We start from the raw sequence: 18,758 nt of genomic DNA, 5'->3' as shown, positions 1-18,758 counted from the left end.
TATTAGACAACGCACACGAAGCTTTGAAGAACGCAAGTAAATTAACAGAAGACGACGTAACAACACTTACAAATAAAAACCAAGAACTATCTCAGAAGCTAGACACATTGCAAATTGAAGCCAACTCCAAAGAAGCAAGCGTAAAAATTTTGAAAACAACCAAACGAGACTTATCCAATAAAATCTCTGACCTCGAACAAGAAATTAAAGCTAAAGATTTATACATTCAAAAACATTTGAAATCAACTTTAGTAGCAGATACGCAAACCCATTCAAAGCCCACTCAAACAACTAATATTATAACCATGACGTTAGGCAATAGTAATGAAGATGCACCAATAACTAAGAGCCATTTACGTGAATTATATTCACAGGACGAACGGAAATCTATTCCGATTTTTAAAGGCAAAAGAGGAGAGCAGTTAGTTAATAATTGGTTAAAAGATGCGGAAAGAGTCGCACAAAGCGCAGGGTTGGAGAAGAAAGATAAAATTAAATATTTTTCAGATAGACTAAGAGGAGATGCTGCGGATTGGCATAGTGATTATATGGAAAGAGCACAAGATGAGGAAGATTACGATGCATGGGAAAAAGCTTTAATAAATAGATTTCTTACAGAAACAGAGTTAGAAAATTTAAGAAAACAATTAAACGAGCTTCGGCAGACCCCCGATCAAAGCACACAAACTTTCGTTAGTAGAATTAATCAGTTATATGACATCATTCATGGAAAAGAAATTACATTAGGTGACAAAGCAACGAACGAAGCTAAGGCATTAGCAATATCTCTGAGTCAAATGAGAGGCGAAGCTAAACAAAAAATTCTTTTAAAGGGTCTCTTGCCTAAAATATTGAAAATAGTTTGGAGCCGCATGGATGTTGATAGTGCTTACGAAGACGTATGCGAAAACGCCTACGCCGCAGAAACTTTAGTTAATAGAATGGAACAGAATGAAGATAAGAGTTTAAAGGCCACTATAGCAGGTATCTCTGCACACGATAACGAGCAAGATATAGAGATCTTGCGGCAGAAAACAAAGATTGTTCATTTAGAGAAACAGTTAGCCGGTCTAACTATCGGTAAAAATGCTCCACAGGAAAACAACGAGATTGATTTTCCCTCAATAGCAGTTGCCGACGCCTTTAACAGACACAGATCACCTTCCGGCGATCGTAGACGGTCCAATTCGGAAAATCGGATCCGTTTTCAGCACCCCCCAAGCCGCCAACACAGCGCGGATAGAAATATTCCTCGATCTAGAGGTACGAATAATCAACACCATAGATCACGTAGTTCTAGTGGTAACAGATATAATGATACACTAGATAACCGTCCGAGAAGAGAGCCAACTCCACCACCACAAAATTATTCAAACAGATCACAAGGACAATTTCAGCGTCCCCAAAATTTTAATCCTATGTTTAATCCTCGTCGTAGATTTCAGAATTTAAGTGAATATCCCCAGCATTTTCGAAACCAAACGTTTCGTGCCCATCAGGTACCGCGCCAGAATAACTTCGTTACCTCAGGTCCCCCTGGAGCTAGGCCACAGCATAACGCTTGGTATAACCCAGCCCAAGGATTTAGAAATAAGAGACATATAGAGTGTTATGCTTGTGGAAAGCGAGGCCACTACGCGCGAGAATGTCGCAGCGTGCCCCCGCCCCCGTCAACAGAACAGCAGTAGGTTTATCGAGTAACAGTGTTGTAAATATAAATATACCCGTAATATGTAGCGTTACGCAGTTAATGCGTATACCAGTGAGTTTTTCTGGTCTAAAGACACAAGCTTTAGTAGATACAGGTGCCTCAGCTAGTTTCCTTGCACATCGACTACTTATAAATGTACCCTATGGAGAAGTTAAAGAAATAAATACCGCCAACGACAGCACACAGCTTTTTAGAACAGTATCAGGAGAGTTAGTCAAACCACGAGGATGCTACGAGCTAAATATTAGACTAGCTCGTAGACACTCGTTTAAACATCCATTTTATGTAATGTCAGAGTTAGAAGAAGGATGTATTTTAGGTTACGATTTCTTGGCAACTAACGAAATAATAATAAATCCTAGCGAACGATCGATTAGCTATAAACAAGACAACGAGTTAAAGAAACTTATAATACCGCCATTACAGATTAACTCAATTAGCATAGTTGATCCACCCCAATTTAATTTAGAAGGCATACCAACAACACACAGAGAAAATTTAAAGAACCTTTTAATTTCAAATTTTTCGCTTTTTACTGAGAATTTAAATGAGCTAGGAAAAGCAAAATCAGTCAAGCACCTTATACGTACAACCAAGCTTCCGAACGTTATGCCTATGAGGAGAACGCCTGAAAGGCTACGACTTGTTGTAAAAAAACAAATAGAAGACATGTTAAAACATAATATAATTAGGCCCAGTACAAGCCCTTTTGCATCACCTATTCTTTTAGTAGCTAAAAAAGAAGAAGGACAGATGAGATTTTGCGTGGATTATCGTGAGTTAAACAGTGTAACCATAAAAGACAGGTACCCCATACCAAACATTCAGCTAATTATTGATAGTCTACACGGTGCCAGGTATTTCTCGACTCTGGATTTGCTCAGTGGATACTGGCAAATCGAGATCGAAGAAAAACATAAATATAAAACAGCTTTTATTTGTGAGTATGGCTTGTATGAATTTAACTGTATGCCATTTGGTTTGTGCAACGCACCAGGCACATTCCAAAGAGAAATGAACAACGTATTAAAGGACGTGCTGTACGAATTTACACTTGTTTACCTTGACGACATCATCGTTTTCAGTAAAACGCTTGATGACCACATAAAACATTTGAAAATTATCTTTAAGCTTCTGGCAAATGAAGGATTAAAATTAAAATTAAGTAAGTGCGATTTTTTCAAAACAAAAATTAAATACTTAGGTCACGTGATTACAGTAAATGGTTTTCATCCAGACAATAAGAAAATTACATCAATTCTAAACTACCCCGAACCACAAAACGTAAAGCAACTACTCTCGTTTTTAGGATTAGTTAATTATTATCGAAAATTCGTTCGAAATTACGCAGAGATAGCGCATTATTTAACAGAACTGACAAAGAAGTCATCGACTTGGATTTGGGAAGAAAACGAAAGGGACGCCTTTCGACGTATCAAGAATTCGCTAACCAACAATCCACTCTTAAGGTATCCCGATTTCACCCGGGAATTCTTGGTATACACAGATGCCTCAGGATACGGGATTGGAGCTGTGTTAGCACAGATACAGAACATACCCCCCTCAGAATCAGATCCAACACAGGCCCACGGAGAACAGGAAGTAGTTATAGCTTATGCGTCAAGACATTTAAACGAAAGAGAACGGAATTGGAACGTATCAGAAAAAGAATGTTTAGCGATTGTTTATGCATTAGAGCAGTTTAGACCATACTTATACGGAAGAAGTTTTAAAGTATACACAGATCACAAACCATTGGAGACATTAATAAAGAAAAAAGATCCGCATGGCAGATTAGCTCGTTGGTCGTATGAAATGCAATCATACGATATGATAGTCCTACATCGTCCTGGCCAGGAAAATCAAAATGCCGATGCATTAAGTAGGACTCCATTACCATCAATAGGATCGATAATATTAGTAAAAGAAGAAAAGGTTCAAAATGATATAATATTAGCACAGAGAAATGATAATTATTGTAAAGAAATAATACAGAAACTAGAAGAAAGCAATAAGAAAGAATATAATGAATTCCGTTTCAATAATGAAGGCATTTTAATAACAAATGAAGGAAAAATAGTTGTGCCTAAAGAGAAAATTAATGAAATTTTAGAATTGAATCATGATCATATTTTAGCAGGGCATTTAGGGATAGCAAAGACGCTAGCGAGAGTAAAACGCCAATTCGTTTGGCCCGGACTAGGAAAAGACGTTACTGAATATGTAAACAATTGTATTGCATGTGCAAAACGTAAGGCCTATGGGTCGACTAAAGCCCCACTTAAGCCATTGCCTTTAGTAGCAAACATTTGGGAACAAGTCGCAATGGACATAGTAGGGCCGGTTACGGAAAGTAGTGAAGAAAACAAATATATTTTAGTTTTGTCTGATTACGCAAGTAGATATGTAATGACCATACCAATGAAAGACCAGAAAGCGCATACGATAGCAGAACATTTAGTGAAAAAAGTCTATACAAAATTCGGTCCTCCAGCAAGAGTATTGACAGATAAAGGAACTAATTTCCTTTCAAAACTCATTTCAAAAATATGCATTCTTTTTAAAATTAAGCAAATTAAAACTACAAGTTACCACCCGCAGACGGATGGACTAGTGGAAAGATTCAACAGGACTCTGTGCGATATGCTCGCATGTTATGTGAACGATGAACCAGAGTCATGGGATAAATATCTCGACTTTGTAACTTTCGCATATAACACTGCAAAGCAAATTAGTACAGACTGTTGCCCTTTCTATCTATTTTTTAAACGCGAAGCAGTAGTGCCAAGCGATATTTCTGTCAATGATGATATAGACGTTTTTGAAGATGATGCAGATGAATACGATAAACAATGGAAAAGAGCTCTAAAACGTTCGAAAGAACGATTAGAGAAAGTTCAGTCAAAGCAAAAACGACTATATGACAAAGGTAGTAAATTAGTTAAGTATAACGTAAACGATCACGTTCTTTTAAAAGCCCATTCTACCCCAGGAAAATTTAATAATAGATGGTTAGGACCGTATAAAATAAATAGAAAAATATCGGACCTAAACTATGAAATTATCAAAATAACAGACAAAATAAATAACACTGAGGACGAAGGGAAATATATAGTACATGTAAATAGGTTAAAATTAGTAACCAGCACTCCCAATAATATAACTAGCCCTAACCCAATAATTATTAAGAAAAGACGTAAGACCATTAAGAAAATGCAAACTAAAGTAGGAAAGAAAAGAGGTAGGCCTCCAAAAGTAAAAGAAGTCGTAACAGCGACAAAAAGAAGAGGTAGACCTCCGAAGATAACAGGGGTTGTAATTCCCCCACAACCAAAACGTGGAGGTAGACCCCCAAAACAACCAAGAGTTACAGATCAGGAATTACCTAATAACAATCCCGTAATTCCACCGACACAAATACGAGTATCACATAGATACCCACTTAGAAATAGAAATTAACGCTTAACAAACAGTAATCGTATTTTGTTTTTCCAAATTAGATGGGAAACAACGCTGTTCTTATCACAGCATGCTACTTGTCGATTGTCTTTACGCCTATTTTGACGCTTAATATTCAAATTTGCGACTGCTCGAAACCAGTCACGAGAGGTCTGCTTGACCTTACAGACCCAGATTATTGTTTCAAAAATCACACTGATAAAGAGGATGAACAGAAAGTTATGAGCAAATTAGTAACCTATTATGTGGCTACTAAAATACAAACAGACCTGCGAGTAGAAGGACTCGTATGCTCGCAATGGATAGAAACGAAAAAGATCACAGGATCATTTTGGGTAGGATCATATGACACGGAGCATTTTCACACGACGAAAGAAGTCAGTCCCCAAGAATGTTGGGAAATGAAATCGCTATTAAACTGCGCAGGAAATAAGAATATAGTTAACGGAAAAACATATAGTTATAGACAAAAACCAGTAGGTGAAGGAAAATGGATGTCAATAAAAGAATATTCAGTAGTGAATTGTTTAGCCCAAGACATTGAGATTAGACAAGAGTCCACCGATGGACCACTTCTATCACCATTTGGATCGCATAACGTATCTTTGAAAAACGAACACCTTATCGTTAACCACAATACTATTGTGTGGCGCATACCAAATGTTCCTACAGTCGAGGTAAAATGTCAAGAAAAGAAACAATTTAAGGGAACAGGTAAAATATCTCTCATTAAAATAGACAGAAACCCAAGATTAAAACAGATAAAGACAGGTAGAATATTAGATACCGAAAAACAAGTTGAAATTTTATTTGGTCCCGAAAAAGTCAACCTTTGCGCCGGTATGTCTAATTCTTACAAAATAATTGGCATACCGGATACCCACATAGTTTTTGAAGACGAGATCGAAAAATTCTTCTTAACAAACCCAACGTCAAAAACTCGACACACAAGACAGCTCCAACAAATTAACAACGAAAATAGCCACGTGTTTGCATGGGGACACCTTAATCCCCTTGCATCATTTCCACCCACCGAGTTCGACGAGAAATATGAAGACAAAAGTTACGTGGTAACAACTTCCGACATCGAAAATCATCTGTTCCTGATGCCTCGAGTTCCAATCAACAAAACTACATGGAGCGAGCTAGGAATTTGGCCGAAAACGCAGCAGCTCTTCGAATTTTCCACGGACTATTCCATTCGTTTTACAACAAATGGAACCAGTTACTGTCTGACAGTAAACAACCCAAACCACCTGCTCTTCAAAGATTGTTCGATACCCCACTCGACTTGGATCTATGATGACTACCGAATGTACATCATGGAAACGCAATCGAAAGGATGTCTTACAGCAGTCAAGGACCAGGTGTCACTTGAACCTTGTGAAATGGAGCCCCATTCAATCAAGCAGATGTGGAGATTTGATCAACGTAATACGGACTACAACCTACGTCAAGCATATCCAAACATCACAATAGAAGAATGGGAATTCGTCCACGAAGAATTCAGAAGCAGCCCTGCGGAAAACCTATTAAATATAGACCATATATTTAATTGGGGACAACTTATGAACAAAAACAAAAATGGAAAAACGCCGATGTGTATGAACAATATACACGGAAAATTAAACATCTCTATGGAGCCATGTCAATCACCAGGAGACCCGATGCAGTTTCCAGATCAACTGTTTGAATACGACATCGACTATACCATCAGGAAGTTCGACACCAATCATTGTTTAAGAATAAACGAAAAGAACGCAGTTCTCGAGCAATGCAACCCAGATAGTATGAGATGGGGAGCAAACGAGATAACTGGACAATTAATGGATGTGAACTCAATCAAATGCATTGAATTTCACCAAGGAAAGTTAAGATTAGGATTATGCAACGATGACCAGAAACCCAGACATCAGAAATGGAAATTCGAAGCATACAACCCTAATCTAATAAATTCCGAAGAGCATCCCAGCTTAATACCTTCCAGGATTCTCGAGTGGCATAAAAACTTTTCCATTCATGATATGCCATTCCCGACGATGCCGCCAATCTTCCAGAATCGAAATAACATGAGCCTCATTGAAGATGAAACGTTACCAGAAACAACGCCAGTTCCAGATACAACAACGGAGACCAACAAAGAAGAAACAACGCCAGTTCCAGATACAAAAACAGAGACCAACAAAGAAGAGTACCCTGAAATATTGGAGATAAAAGCCGTAGAAACACCGATCATAAATGAAACTAAAGTTGCAGCAGCGTCACAAATCATACAACAAAATCTAGGGAATAATCAACAGAAAAATCTAACAACAGTCTTCGCAGGCGAAATAGCGAGGCCAGATGCAGGAATCAATAATAATTCAAGCAACCCGACAACAATGAACCCAACAAGACCTACAGATCCTCCAGTACCTGCACCGACAAAGCCTGCACCAAAAGTGACATCAACAACAACAACTACAACAACAACCACAACAACAACGACATCGACGACAACTTCAACTTCAAAACCCATACCCTTAACCGAACCAACAAGACCACCTGTACCACGCCCACGTAATTTTACACAAACCAACACTCCACCCCAAACAAAAACAAGTCCCAACCAAAAAGTTACGAAACAACCCTTACCCTTACCTCATCCCACCAGAACCATCATACCTCACCAAAACGATTCCAAAACTATACCTATACCAACAAAAGCCACATTACCTTACCTGAACGACTCAACCGACAAAAGCAAAAACACCACACAAAATAAACCAACAACAGCAAACAAAGAAGAAATCAGCGAGATCATCAAACCCATCATCCAATCCTTCCACGAGCAATATAAGCAGAGCATCGAGATTCAACACGAAAATGAGCTGGCAAGAGAGATACGACAAATATACTGCCAGGTGTCTGTGCTGAGAAGATTGCAAGCCATGACACTGTCTCAAACAAATGGAATTCTAGCCGCAGCAGCATTGGAATTACCAACTTGTTCACGACTTCAAGGACTCGGACAATCTCTACTTCTACAGGAATGCGAGAAGAAACAAGTTACAGTCGGAGCAATAGAAACGAAATGTGGATTCCAGCCATACACGGTTTACAAAAATAACAACTATACAATTGGAACAGATGGATGGTCAATCCACCCGTTTTCCAATTGTTTTTGGAAAACAAACCTTGTCAATCTAAACGGAAAAACATTTCACTGGGAACACAATACAACCCACGCCGATTGGACGGAGCAAACGCCGAATATACACACACCAAATTTAAATCTTGTATCGCAGTTTGAAGAGCTCTCCCTTAACGATTTTAACTACGCTTTAAAAGGACACCCAGCTCATTCAGTAACAGACTTAGAACGACTCAATGTTTTAAACGAATTGATAGGTAGGATAGAGGAAACGCACGACAATTCGTTAGCTGGAATGATAATGTCAGAGAAACAGGATACGAAAATTGGAGACATGTATTCTTGGACAGATTACCTAAAAATTATCGTTTTTACTACGATAGGATTTATAATGTTTATCCTAGTCGCGTATATTTTTGCACGAGTCAACCCTATACCAGCTATGATAGATTCGTTTCAACAACGCCGAAATCGCCGTGCAGCAGTAGAAATACCAATAGAGCAGAGTCATCACATGGCATATGCCACAAACCATCCAGTTATAATGCCAGGAAATATGTATCCATATGTTATGCCACCAAGTGCGCCTGTCGAATCAATAAGCCGAGCAAATAGTTTCCTTAATCAAATTCATCTGTAACTGCTGACAATTGACAACATACTTATCGCCGCATGGAGTAGAGTAGAAATGCTTTGAATAACTATATACAAAAATATGTTTAAAAAAAAAAAAAAAAAAAAAAAAAAAAAACCACCTTCTAATATCCAAAACACCATATCATCATAGAAAAGAAAAGAAAAAATGAACCAAGAGGATTTTGCAACGACCCCCTCGGAACGTCAACGGATTTGGACCTTTAGCACTACCCACATGAGTAGGAGAAATGCTTTTCCTCCCAACTGGAAACATGGAATTGAAAAAACCACCCCGAAAATTCACGAACTGGTTTTGATGGACAGTCACACCGAGCTGAAGTATTGGCTTACGCGACACCCAGAGGACATTGAGAACAGCTATCGACAAAAAACGCCTCTTCTGGTAGCTATCAAACATAATTCGTACAAATGTTTCAAGATTCTCCTAGAACACGATGCAGACGTCGAAAAAAGTAACTCAAAGAATGAAACGGCGTTAGTGACCGCGGTACGATTACACCGAATTAACATGATTGAAGACTTGATCTACAAGGGCGCCACAATCTACAGCGGAGATCGATTGGCTAGAACAATCACAGAAATACTCATCTCACGGGATGACGTAAATAGTATACGGTTCGTCCATATTTACAAGAAAAACCTTTTAGAGCACGATCTGATTAATCAGGAATTTCCTTTGACTTTGGCAATGAGCCATCAGGCTAGGAATTGTATCGATTACATCCTCAGCCAAAACCCAAAAGTCGAGTCATTTCTAATCAACAGAAAATTCAGCTGCCCCATTTCAGTGGCTATAAGAAGAAACGACATCGAAACCATAAGGGCTCTAGTAGAGCTAGACAGATTCCAGCACATTGTCAACACAAAAGTGCATAAATCTCTTTCTTATATCCATCTAGCAGTGGAAAAAAACCGCCATGAAATTGCCGACATTCTACTATACCACGGAGCACACGTAAATCTACAGGACAATAACGGAAACACGCCCGCGCACTTCGTGAACGATATACCTACGTTAAGGGTATTGATTTCTCACGGAGCCCGCCTGGAACTTGGAAATCGTAACCACGAAACTCCAATCATGGCCGCAGAAAAAGATGGCAGGAATGCCGTCTATCAATATTTACGCCTCTACAATCATGAAAATAGGAAAAAGGCCTATAAAACACTCGACACTAGATTTTATTACAACAATTCTGACAGAATCGAGAAAGCGATAGCAGCCATGAACATAATGTCGGACGAGACCTCCCAAAAAGGAAACTACGAGGATATGCCAGACTTGGAAGAAATACCGCCAATTAAGCACATCCCTATTCCGCCACGAGGAAGGTCAACGAGAACATCTACCCTACAAGAACCGAAATGTCACGCCTAGACGACGGTGCACCAAGTCTCAAATTACGAAATTTTAAACGCCTAATAGACAAAGCGAAATCAAAACTACCCCCACCACCTGGATACCGACGGGACTATTCCTTGATAACAAGCGAATCAGACAGCGACGTCGAGAAAAACATTATTGCCGACAACAAAATAACGCCTTCCGAGAATGAAGATGACGACGATCTAAACGAATTAGAATAAAGGAATTAAAAATAATAATAATAATAATAAAAAGATACAATTGTAGCAAAGCGTTGTAGTAATCACCAGTAGCAGCTAATAGTTGTTTACAAACAACAAAAAGAAAAACCTAAAAAAAAAAAAAAGAAAAACCTAAAAACAAAAAAAAAAAAAAGCCAATAACATTTAATGCTAAAAAAAAAAAAAAATAAAGAAAGAAAGATGTTAATTAGCCAATAAATCGCAGTTACCGACTTTTTAGTCATTGCCTTGACATAGCATCACTAATGAATCGATTTTACCCAAGCAGCTTACATGGACGCCAACGCAAAGGTGCTAAAGAGAACGTTCGCGTTAGTAGCCGATAGAAAAGAAAAGACCGTGGTACTCCTGGACGTAGAAGCAAGAGTAAGGAAAATACCAGCGAAAGTGATTATCAGCAGCAGCGAAACAGTAGTGTTTCAAACAGAAAGGAGATTTATTAACAACAAAGAACAAATCGACCTTGAAGCAGATTCACTAATAACACTTCACGAAGCGGATCCGGAAGATGAAGATCCACTACACAGCGACGATCTTTACTACGATGACATAAGTTCAATCGATAGCGGATCGACGGAGCCGAACCCTGATCTACCACTAAACTTCGCCTCGGACGAAAAAGCAGTTTCCCCCCTTCCACCAGGACTCCCCAACAACGAATGCAGCGGGGAAGCTGAGCAGATGTACGCTCCCCCAATTCTTCTCCGAAGCGAGGAGGAGTATCAGCAAAACAGGAAGGACCTCATTAACCAATACAACCACGACAGCCGTGAACTATATCGACGTTTTTACTCCCAGGCCCAGCAACTGAAGCAAGCACGAAAAAGAATTTATTCATCTTAGCTACTTTACTCTTCGACTTAGCTACTGTCTTTGACAGTGACTAATGACTTTGACGTCATTAAAAAAAAAAAAAAAAAATTTAGATTCATCTTGTCTGCACCTTCTTTAAGTTGGTTACCGCCCCAACTTCTCTCTTGCGATCTTCTTCGACTATCTACTATAAATATCGCTGTAAAATCTTTTCTTTCTTCACTTCGCTACCACATATTTTATCCTGTTCATCATGGCCGGACGTGGTCGACTTCTTCTTGGACCTGACTTCATCCACGACGAAGTGGAACTCACTACGCCACCAGTAGTTGGCCGAGTAATTGAATGGCCTCTTCCTAGGACCGAATACCGGAGTTATCCGTCTGATGACTTACAAATTTCACCGTCTCCATCGAACGATCCGGAGCCGGAACCTGGGACATCGACTTCGTACACTTCTCCTGACGACCAGAAAACACGGGGCGTTAAGCGGCCGTCTACAGCACGCTCTTCTAAATTTAAATACAACCGCGTTGTATTTTCGCCTCCCCCTATTCATCAGACGACGACGATGAACCTTCCCCGTTTCCGATTTCGAAAAATAGGACTCGACAGGTCATAGCAGTGGTCCCCTCCATAAGACCGCAGGCTCCACGACCCGTTTCCACCACCGTCCAGACGCCGGAGCAACAGCCTGCCGCCCCTGCCGGCCCAGCAGCTCCCCAGACTAACACTCGTCCGACGCCCGAGAACAATCCGGCCCTTGCGCTGGAACAACTGAATTTAATCAAACAATTCATAATCGACCAGGAGGAACTGAAACAGCGGTATTTTTCCGCTCTCCGCAGCCTCAACCGTCGATATGGAGACGATCGTTGATTACAAACTTAAAAAAAAAAAGGAGAAAAACATAACAATAATCACCAGTAGCATTGACCATTTGCCTTTATGCAGATTTTTGCCACTCTTGCCTGTTTAGTGATTTTTACCATTCTTGCCTGTTTTAGTGACCTTATATGTAGCAATGTTGTGCTTTTAATCTTACATGTAGTGATGCTGTGCTTTGCCAATGTTTAAAGATCACGCCCTTTCCCAGTTTGGAACATCTCCAAGCGGGGGAGGAGTGTAATGTTAATTCACAGCATATGGCAAAGCCATTGACAAGTTCTCACACTTGTTGATGCGTTTACCATACGCACCTTCTTAATTACTTTAACAGGCATGGCTACCATCAGACAAGCCATCGCTCATCATCCCGTATATAAATCGGACATTCGATCTATTTGAGGTCTCGTTGTATACGGTCACTCGCTTATGCTTGTAATCGTGTTACAGTTGTCTTGGTTGTTTCTCAATACACCTTTAACCGCACCTCTCGTGTTTTGACTCTTGTGACTCATCATCACACAACGTAATACAATTGTTGACCTGGTATAAATCGCCTATGGCAAGGAACTCTTGAATGAGTTAGAAGAGTTTTAATGTCACATCTGTTGGGCAAAGGAATTTAGGTACACCTGATGTGGTCAGGATGGCCGAGCGGTCTAAGGCGCCAGACTCAAGGGCGTAAACCTTGCTTCAATAAAAGAAGTTGCAGTATTCTGGTCTTCAATGAAGGCGTGGGTTCAAATCCCACTCCTGACAAACAAATAAATATCTGAATACACATGATCATCGCATTGCAACATAATTAGAGAGGTTGCTTTGATATAGTGATAGAGAATGCTTAATGTACCACGATACAAGGTCACCAAGTGGTAATACTGTTCGATGTTCTGTAATTTAAAAAGATGTGACAATACGGAAATCATGACGCTAACTCACGTCAAGCGATGGTGGTATAGTGGTTAGCATAGTTGCCTTCCAAGCAATTGACCCGAGTTCGATTCTCGGCCATCGCAGTTTAGCAATCTTGCTATTTCTTTGCAGACTAGTCAACCTACGGAATTGGAGTCAATTTACACAAATGTTACTCTTTAGGTAAAATATAGTTGTTCATTTCTTTTTCGTTCACACATGAATAATTGACATAGATGTAATTTCTTATTCCTTGGCGATATTTCTTGCAAAGAAACCATTTTATGATGGAGTCTCGATGGAAACATGCCGATGTACTTAGTATATCCAATGTACTAGAAAGATTTTGGCTCGTATGTATGTAAGTTAAGCCGATTGCAATAGTTCTGGAAACGCAGAAACTGTTTGCCAGATGTATTTGACAAAAATGGCCAAAACTTGCAAAATTTTCCAGTTCCTCTTTTCCCATACCGGGAATTGAACCCGGGCCTCCTGGGTGAGAGCCAGGTATCCTAACCACTAGACAATATGGGATTAAATTGCTTGAAAAATACATATTCCAAATCAATACAACATTATACAATTGTTGTCCTGGTATAAACAGCCTAGGACAAGGAACTCTTGGATAAGTTAGAAGAGTTTAAATCCCACATCTGTAATGCAAAGAAATTTAGCTAGATCTGATGAGGTCAGGATGGCCGAGCGCTCTAAGGCACCAGACTCAAGAAAATACATATTCAAAAAAATTACATATTCAAACGCAATACAACGTAATACAATTGTTGACCTGGTATAAATAGCCTATGGCAAGGAACTCTTGAATGAGTTAGAAGAGTTTTAATGTCACATCTGTTGGGCAAAGGAATTTAGGTACACCTGATGTGGTCAGGATGGCCGAGCGGTCTAAGGCGCCAGACTCAAGGACATAAACCTTGCTTCAATAAAAGAAGTTGCAGTATTCTGGTCTTCAATGAAGGCGTGGGTTCAAATCCCACTCCTGACAAACATATAAATATCTGAATACACATGATCATCGCATTGCAACATAATTAGAGAGGTTGTTTTGATATAGTGATAGAGAATGCTTATTGTACCACGATACAAGGTCACCAAGTGGTAATACTGGTCGATGTTCTGTAATTTAAAAAGATGTGACAATACGGAAATCATGACGCTAACTCACGTCAAGCGATGGTGGTATAGTGGTTAGCATAGTTGCCTTCCAAGCAATTGACCCGAGTTCGATTCTCGGCCATCGCAGTTTAGCAATCTTGCTATTTCTTAGCAGACTAGTCAACCTAAGGAATTGAAGTCAATTTACACAAATGTTACTCTTTAGGTAAAATATAGTTGTTCATTTCTTTTTCGTTCACACATGAATAATTGACATAGATGTAATTTCTTATTCTTTGGCGATATTTCTTGCAAAGAAACCATTTTATGATGGAGTCTCGATGGAAACATGCCGATGTACTTAGTATATCCAATGTACTAGAAAGATTTTGGCTCGTATGTATGTAAGTTAAGCCGATTGCAATAGTTCTGGAAACGCAGAAACTGTTTGCCAGATGTATTTGACAAAAATGGCCAACACTTGCAAAATTTTACAGTTCCTCTTTTCCCATACCGGGAATTGAACCCGGGCCTCCTGGGTGAGAGCCAGGTATCTTAACCACTAGACAATATGGGATTTAATAGCTAGAAAAATACATATTACAAATCAATACAACATAATACAATTGTTGTCCTGGTATAAACAGCCTAGGGCAAGGAACTCTTGGATAAGTTAGAAGAGTTTAAATTCCACATCTGTAATGCAAAGAAATTTAGCTAGATCTGATGAGGTCAGGATGGCCGAGCGCTCTAAGGCACCAGACTCAAGAAAATACATATTCAAAAAAAAATACATATTCAAACGCAATACAACGTAATACAATTGTTGACCTGGTATAAATCGCCTATGGCAAGGAACTCTTGAATGAGTTAGAAGAGTTTTAATGTCACATCTGTTGGGCAAAGGAATTTAGGTACACCTGATGTGGTCAGGATGGCCGAGCGGTCTAAGGCGCCAGACTCAAGGGCGTAAACCTTGCTTCAATAAAAGAAGTTGCAGTATTCTGGTCTTCAATGAAGGCGTGGGTTCAAATCCCACTCCTGACAAACATATAAATATCTGAATACACATGATCATCGCATTGCAACATAATTAGAGAGGTTGCTTTGATATAGTGATAGAGAATGCTTATTGTACCACGATACAAGGTCACCAAGTGGTAATACTGGTCGATGTTCTGTAATTTAAAAAGATGTGACAATACGGAAATCATGACGCTAACTCACGTCAAGCGATGGTGGTATAGTGGTTAGCATAGTTGCCTTCCAAGCAATTGACCCGAGTTCGATTCTCGGCCATCGCAGTTTAGCAATCTTGCTATTTCTTAGCAGACTAGTCAACCTACGGAATTGAAGTCAATTTACACAAATGTTACTCTTTAGGTAAAATATAGTTGTTCATTTCTTTTTCGTTCACACATGAATAATTGACATAGATGTAATTTCTTATTCTTTGGCGATATTTCTTGCAAAGAAACCATTTTATGATGGAGTCTCGATGGAAACATGCCGATGTACTTAGTATATCCAATGTTCTAGAAAGATTTTGGCTCGTATGTATGTAAGTTAAGCCGATTGCAATAGTTCTGGAAACGCAGAAACTGTTTGCCAGATGTATTTGACAAAAATGGCCAAAACTTGCAAAATTTTACAGTTCCTCTTTTCCCATACCGGGAATTGAACCCGGGCCTCCTGGCTGAGAGCCAGGTATCTTAACCACTAGACAATATGGGATTTAATCGCTTGAAAAATACATATTACAAATCAATACAACATAATACAATTGTTGTCCTGGTATAAACAGCCTAGGGCAAGGAACTCTTGGATAAGTTAGAAGAGTTTAAATTCCACATCTGTAATGCAAAGAAATTTAGCTAGATCTGATGAGGTCAGGATGGCCGAGCGCTCTAAGGCACCAGACTCAAGAAAATACATATTCAAAAAAAATACATATTCAAACGCAATACAACGTAATACAATTGTTGACCTGGTATAAATTGCCTATGGCAAGGAACTCTTGAATGAGTTAGAAGAGTTTTAATGTCACATCTGTTGGGCAAAGGAATTTAGGTACACCTGATGTGATCAGGATGGCCGAGCGGTCTAAGGCGCCAGACTCAAGGGCGTAAACCTTGCTTCAATAAAAGAAGTTGCAGTATTCTGGTCTTCAATGAAGGCGTGGGTTCAAATCCCACTCCTGACAAACATATAAATATCTGAATACACATGATCATCGCATTGCAACATAATTAGAGAGGTTGTTTTGATATAGTGATAGTGAATGCTTAATGTACCACGATACAAGGTCACCAAGTGGTAATACTGGTCGATGTTCTGTAATTTAAAAAGATGTGACAATACGGAAATCATGACGCTAACTCACGTCAAGCGATGGTGGTATAGTGGTTAGCATAGTTGCCTTCCAAGCAATTGACCCGAGTTCGATTCTCGGCCATCGCAGTTTAGCAATCTTGCTATTTCTTAGCAGACTAGTCAACCTACGGAATTGAAGTCAATTTACACAAATGTTACTCTTTAGGTAAAATATAGTTGTTCATTTCTTTTTCGTCCACACATGAATAATTGACATAGATGTAATTTCTTATTCTTTGGCGATATTTCTTGCAAAGAAACCATTTTATGATGGAGTCTCGATGGAAACATGCCGATGTACTTAGTATATCCAATGTACTAGAAAGATTTTGGCTCGTATGTATGTAAGTTAAGCCGATTGCAATAGTTCTGGAAACGCAGAAACTGTTTGCCAGATGTATTTGACAAAAAAGGCCAAAACTTGCAAAATTTTACAGTTCCTCTTTTCCCATACCGGGAATTGAACCCGGGCCTCCTGGGTGAGAGCCAGGTATTTTAACCACTAGACAATATGGGATTTAATAGCTTGAAAAATACATATTACAAATCAATACAACATAATACAATTGTTGTCCTGGTATAAACAGCCTAGGGCAAGGAACTCTTGGATAAGTTAGAAGAGTTTAAATTCCACATCTGTAATGCAAAGAAATTTAGCTAGATCTGATGAGGTCAGGATGGCCGAGCGCTCTAAGGCACCAGACTCAAGAAAATACATATTCAAAAAAAATACATATTCAAACGCAATACAACGTAATACAATTGTTGACCTGGTATAAATCGCCTATGGCAAGGAACTCTTGAATGAGTTAGAAGAGTTTTAATGTCACATCTGTTGGGCAAAGGAATTTAGGTACACCTGATGTGGTCAGGATGGCCGAGCGGTCTAAGGCGCCAGACTCAAGGGCGTAAACCTTGCTTCAATAAAAGAAGTTGCAGTATTCTGGTCTTCAATGAAGGCGTGGGTTCAAATCCCACTCCTGACAAACATATAAATATCTGAATACACATGATCATCGCATTGCAACATAATTAGAGAGGTTGTTTTGATATAGTGATAGAGAATGCTTAATGTACCACGATACAAGGTCACCAAGTGGTAATACTGGTCGATGTTCTGTAATTTAAAAAGATGTGACAATACGGAAATCATGACGCTAACTCCCGTCAAGCGATGGTGGTATAGTGGTTAGCATAGTTGTTACGGATGGAAATTTGACACCTCAGCGCCCTTAGGGCACCGAAATTCCCATCCCGGGACAAAGCGGTCCAGACCACAGGCAGTGGCAATTCCGACACCGTAGAGCTAATATCTCTCCCGATTCTCGATCCGAGACAATTCAAGCTCGTTTTGTATCGAACTCATTTTCTCAAATTGTACTCTTTCGTGTCAATACAAAAGTGCTAATTTTTCCCCCCACACTGATCACTCGAATTTATCGACCCGTTATTTCGCTCGCAACAATTGGTGCATCGACCGATGCGATTCGAATCTGACGCCGTCAAACGTGATTAGTGTGCCGTATCCGACCACATCTTCGACATCGAACTTCTTTTGGTAACTCTTTCGTGTCTGTTGTGTCCCCTATCAATTTCTGAGCTCCGACAGCTCAGAAATTCCGTATCACGCAATCCAACAATTTCTTTGTCAGTCACGTGGGAAATTTTTCCCCCCATCCCACCCTCTTTTCATCTTCGTAACGTGGCCATTTGGCTCCAAACCACCAAGCTGCCGCGCCGTAGCAACAGCGAACCCAGCAGGGCCCGCCAAGCTGCTCGTCACAAACAAAGCCGAGAGTCAGCAGGCGAGCAACGGGAGCGTGAACGGCAGGCAATAAGAGCGCTGTTGATTGAAGAAAGAAGAGAAGAGGAGAGAAGGCGACTGATTGAAGAACGAACGCGTGAGGCTCAGCGAATTTATCAAGAATTGAAAAAATCGGCTAGCCAACAACAACAACAACACAGTGACGAAAATCAAATCGAAGAGCAAGACGAGCAAGAAGAATTCATCCTGCAGCTTGCGATCGAACCATCCGAAAATTACGGTAATATCAATTAGTCCTAAGTTTCGGCTGGTTGGGCTGTTGATACCCG

General features: G+C 39.7%; 3 protein-coding genes and 10 non-coding genes across 13 annotated transcripts; 11 read left to right on the top strand and 2 right to left on the bottom strand.

Annotated features, from left to right (window-relative positions):
* Positions 1-769: 769 nt before the first annotated feature.
* On the top strand, positions 770-2,196 carry LOC124200430. The gene is made up of 2 exons (XM_046596664.1): positions 770-1,263; positions 1,327-2,196. Exons 1-2 carry the CDS (start codon positions 798-800, stop codon positions 1,686-1,688), a joined length of 828 nt encoding a protein of 275 aa, XP_046452620.1. The 5' UTR covers positions 770-797; the 3' UTR covers positions 1,689-2,196.
* Positions 2,197-6,386: 4,190 nt separating this feature from the next.
* LOC124199637 lies at positions 6,387-8,943 on the top strand. Its single transcript, XM_046595546.1, has one exon. It carries the CDS (start codon positions 6,484-6,486, stop codon positions 8,941-8,943), a length of 2,460 nt encoding a protein of 819 aa, XP_046451502.1. The 5' UTR covers positions 6,387-6,483.
* Positions 8,944-9,468: 525 nt separating this feature from the next.
* Positions 9,469-10,338, top strand: LOC124199636 (ankyrin-3-like). Its single transcript, XM_046595545.1, has one exon. The coding sequence runs from the start codon at positions 9,469-9,471 to the stop codon at positions 10,336-10,338; it is 870 nt and encodes a 289-aa protein (XP_046451501.1).
* A 2,568-nt stretch (positions 10,339-12,906) lies between these two features.
* Positions 12,907-13,025, top strand: Trnal-caa. The gene is made up of 2 exons: positions 12,907-12,944; positions 12,981-13,025. It is a non-coding gene; the product is annotated as a tRNA-Leu (tRNA).
* A 185-nt stretch (positions 13,026-13,210) lies between these two features.
* Positions 13,211-13,282, top strand: Trnag-ucc. Its single transcript has one exon. It is a non-coding gene; the product is annotated as a tRNA-Gly (tRNA).
* Positions 13,283-13,640: 358 nt separating this feature from the next.
* Trnae-cuc lies at positions 13,641-13,712 on the bottom strand. The gene has a single exon. It is a non-coding gene; the product is annotated as a tRNA-Glu (tRNA).
* Positions 13,713-14,062: 350 nt separating this feature from the next.
* Positions 14,063-14,181, top strand: Trnal-caa. The gene is made up of 2 exons: positions 14,063-14,100; positions 14,137-14,181. It is a non-coding gene; the product is annotated as a tRNA-Leu (tRNA).
* Positions 14,182-14,366: 185 nt separating this feature from the next.
* Trnag-ucc lies at positions 14,367-14,438 on the top strand. The gene has a single exon. It is a non-coding gene; the product is annotated as a tRNA-Gly (tRNA).
* A 358-nt stretch (positions 14,439-14,796) lies between these two features.
* Trnae-cuc lies at positions 14,797-14,868 on the bottom strand. Its single transcript has one exon. It is a non-coding gene; the product is annotated as a tRNA-Glu (tRNA).
* Positions 14,869-15,219: 351 nt separating this feature from the next.
* Trnal-caa lies at positions 15,220-15,338 on the top strand. Its single transcript has 2 exons — positions 15,220-15,257; positions 15,294-15,338. It is a non-coding gene; the product is annotated as a tRNA-Leu (tRNA).
* A 185-nt stretch (positions 15,339-15,523) lies between these two features.
* On the top strand, positions 15,524-15,595 carry Trnag-ucc. The gene has a single exon. It is a non-coding gene; the product is annotated as a tRNA-Gly (tRNA).
* Positions 15,596-16,679: 1,084 nt separating this feature from the next.
* Trnag-ucc lies at positions 16,680-16,751 on the top strand. Its single transcript has one exon. It is a non-coding gene; the product is annotated as a tRNA-Gly (tRNA).
* A 780-nt stretch (positions 16,752-17,531) lies between these two features.
* Positions 17,532-17,650, top strand: Trnal-caa. Its single transcript has 2 exons — positions 17,532-17,569; positions 17,606-17,650. It is a non-coding gene; the product is annotated as a tRNA-Leu (tRNA).
* The last annotated feature ends 1,108 nt before the right edge of the window (positions 17,651-18,758 follow it).

This window comes from Daphnia pulex, chromosome 8 (genome assembly GCF_021134715.1).
Source record: "Daphnia pulex isolate KAP4 chromosome 8, ASM2113471v1".
In the NCBI taxonomy this organism is placed as follows: domain Eukaryota; kingdom Metazoa; phylum Arthropoda; class Branchiopoda; order Diplostraca; family Daphniidae; genus Daphnia; species Daphnia pulex.
The sequence above is the reverse complement of the archived record's forward strand: the minus strand, read 5'-3'. Positions and strand labels throughout refer to the sequence as shown.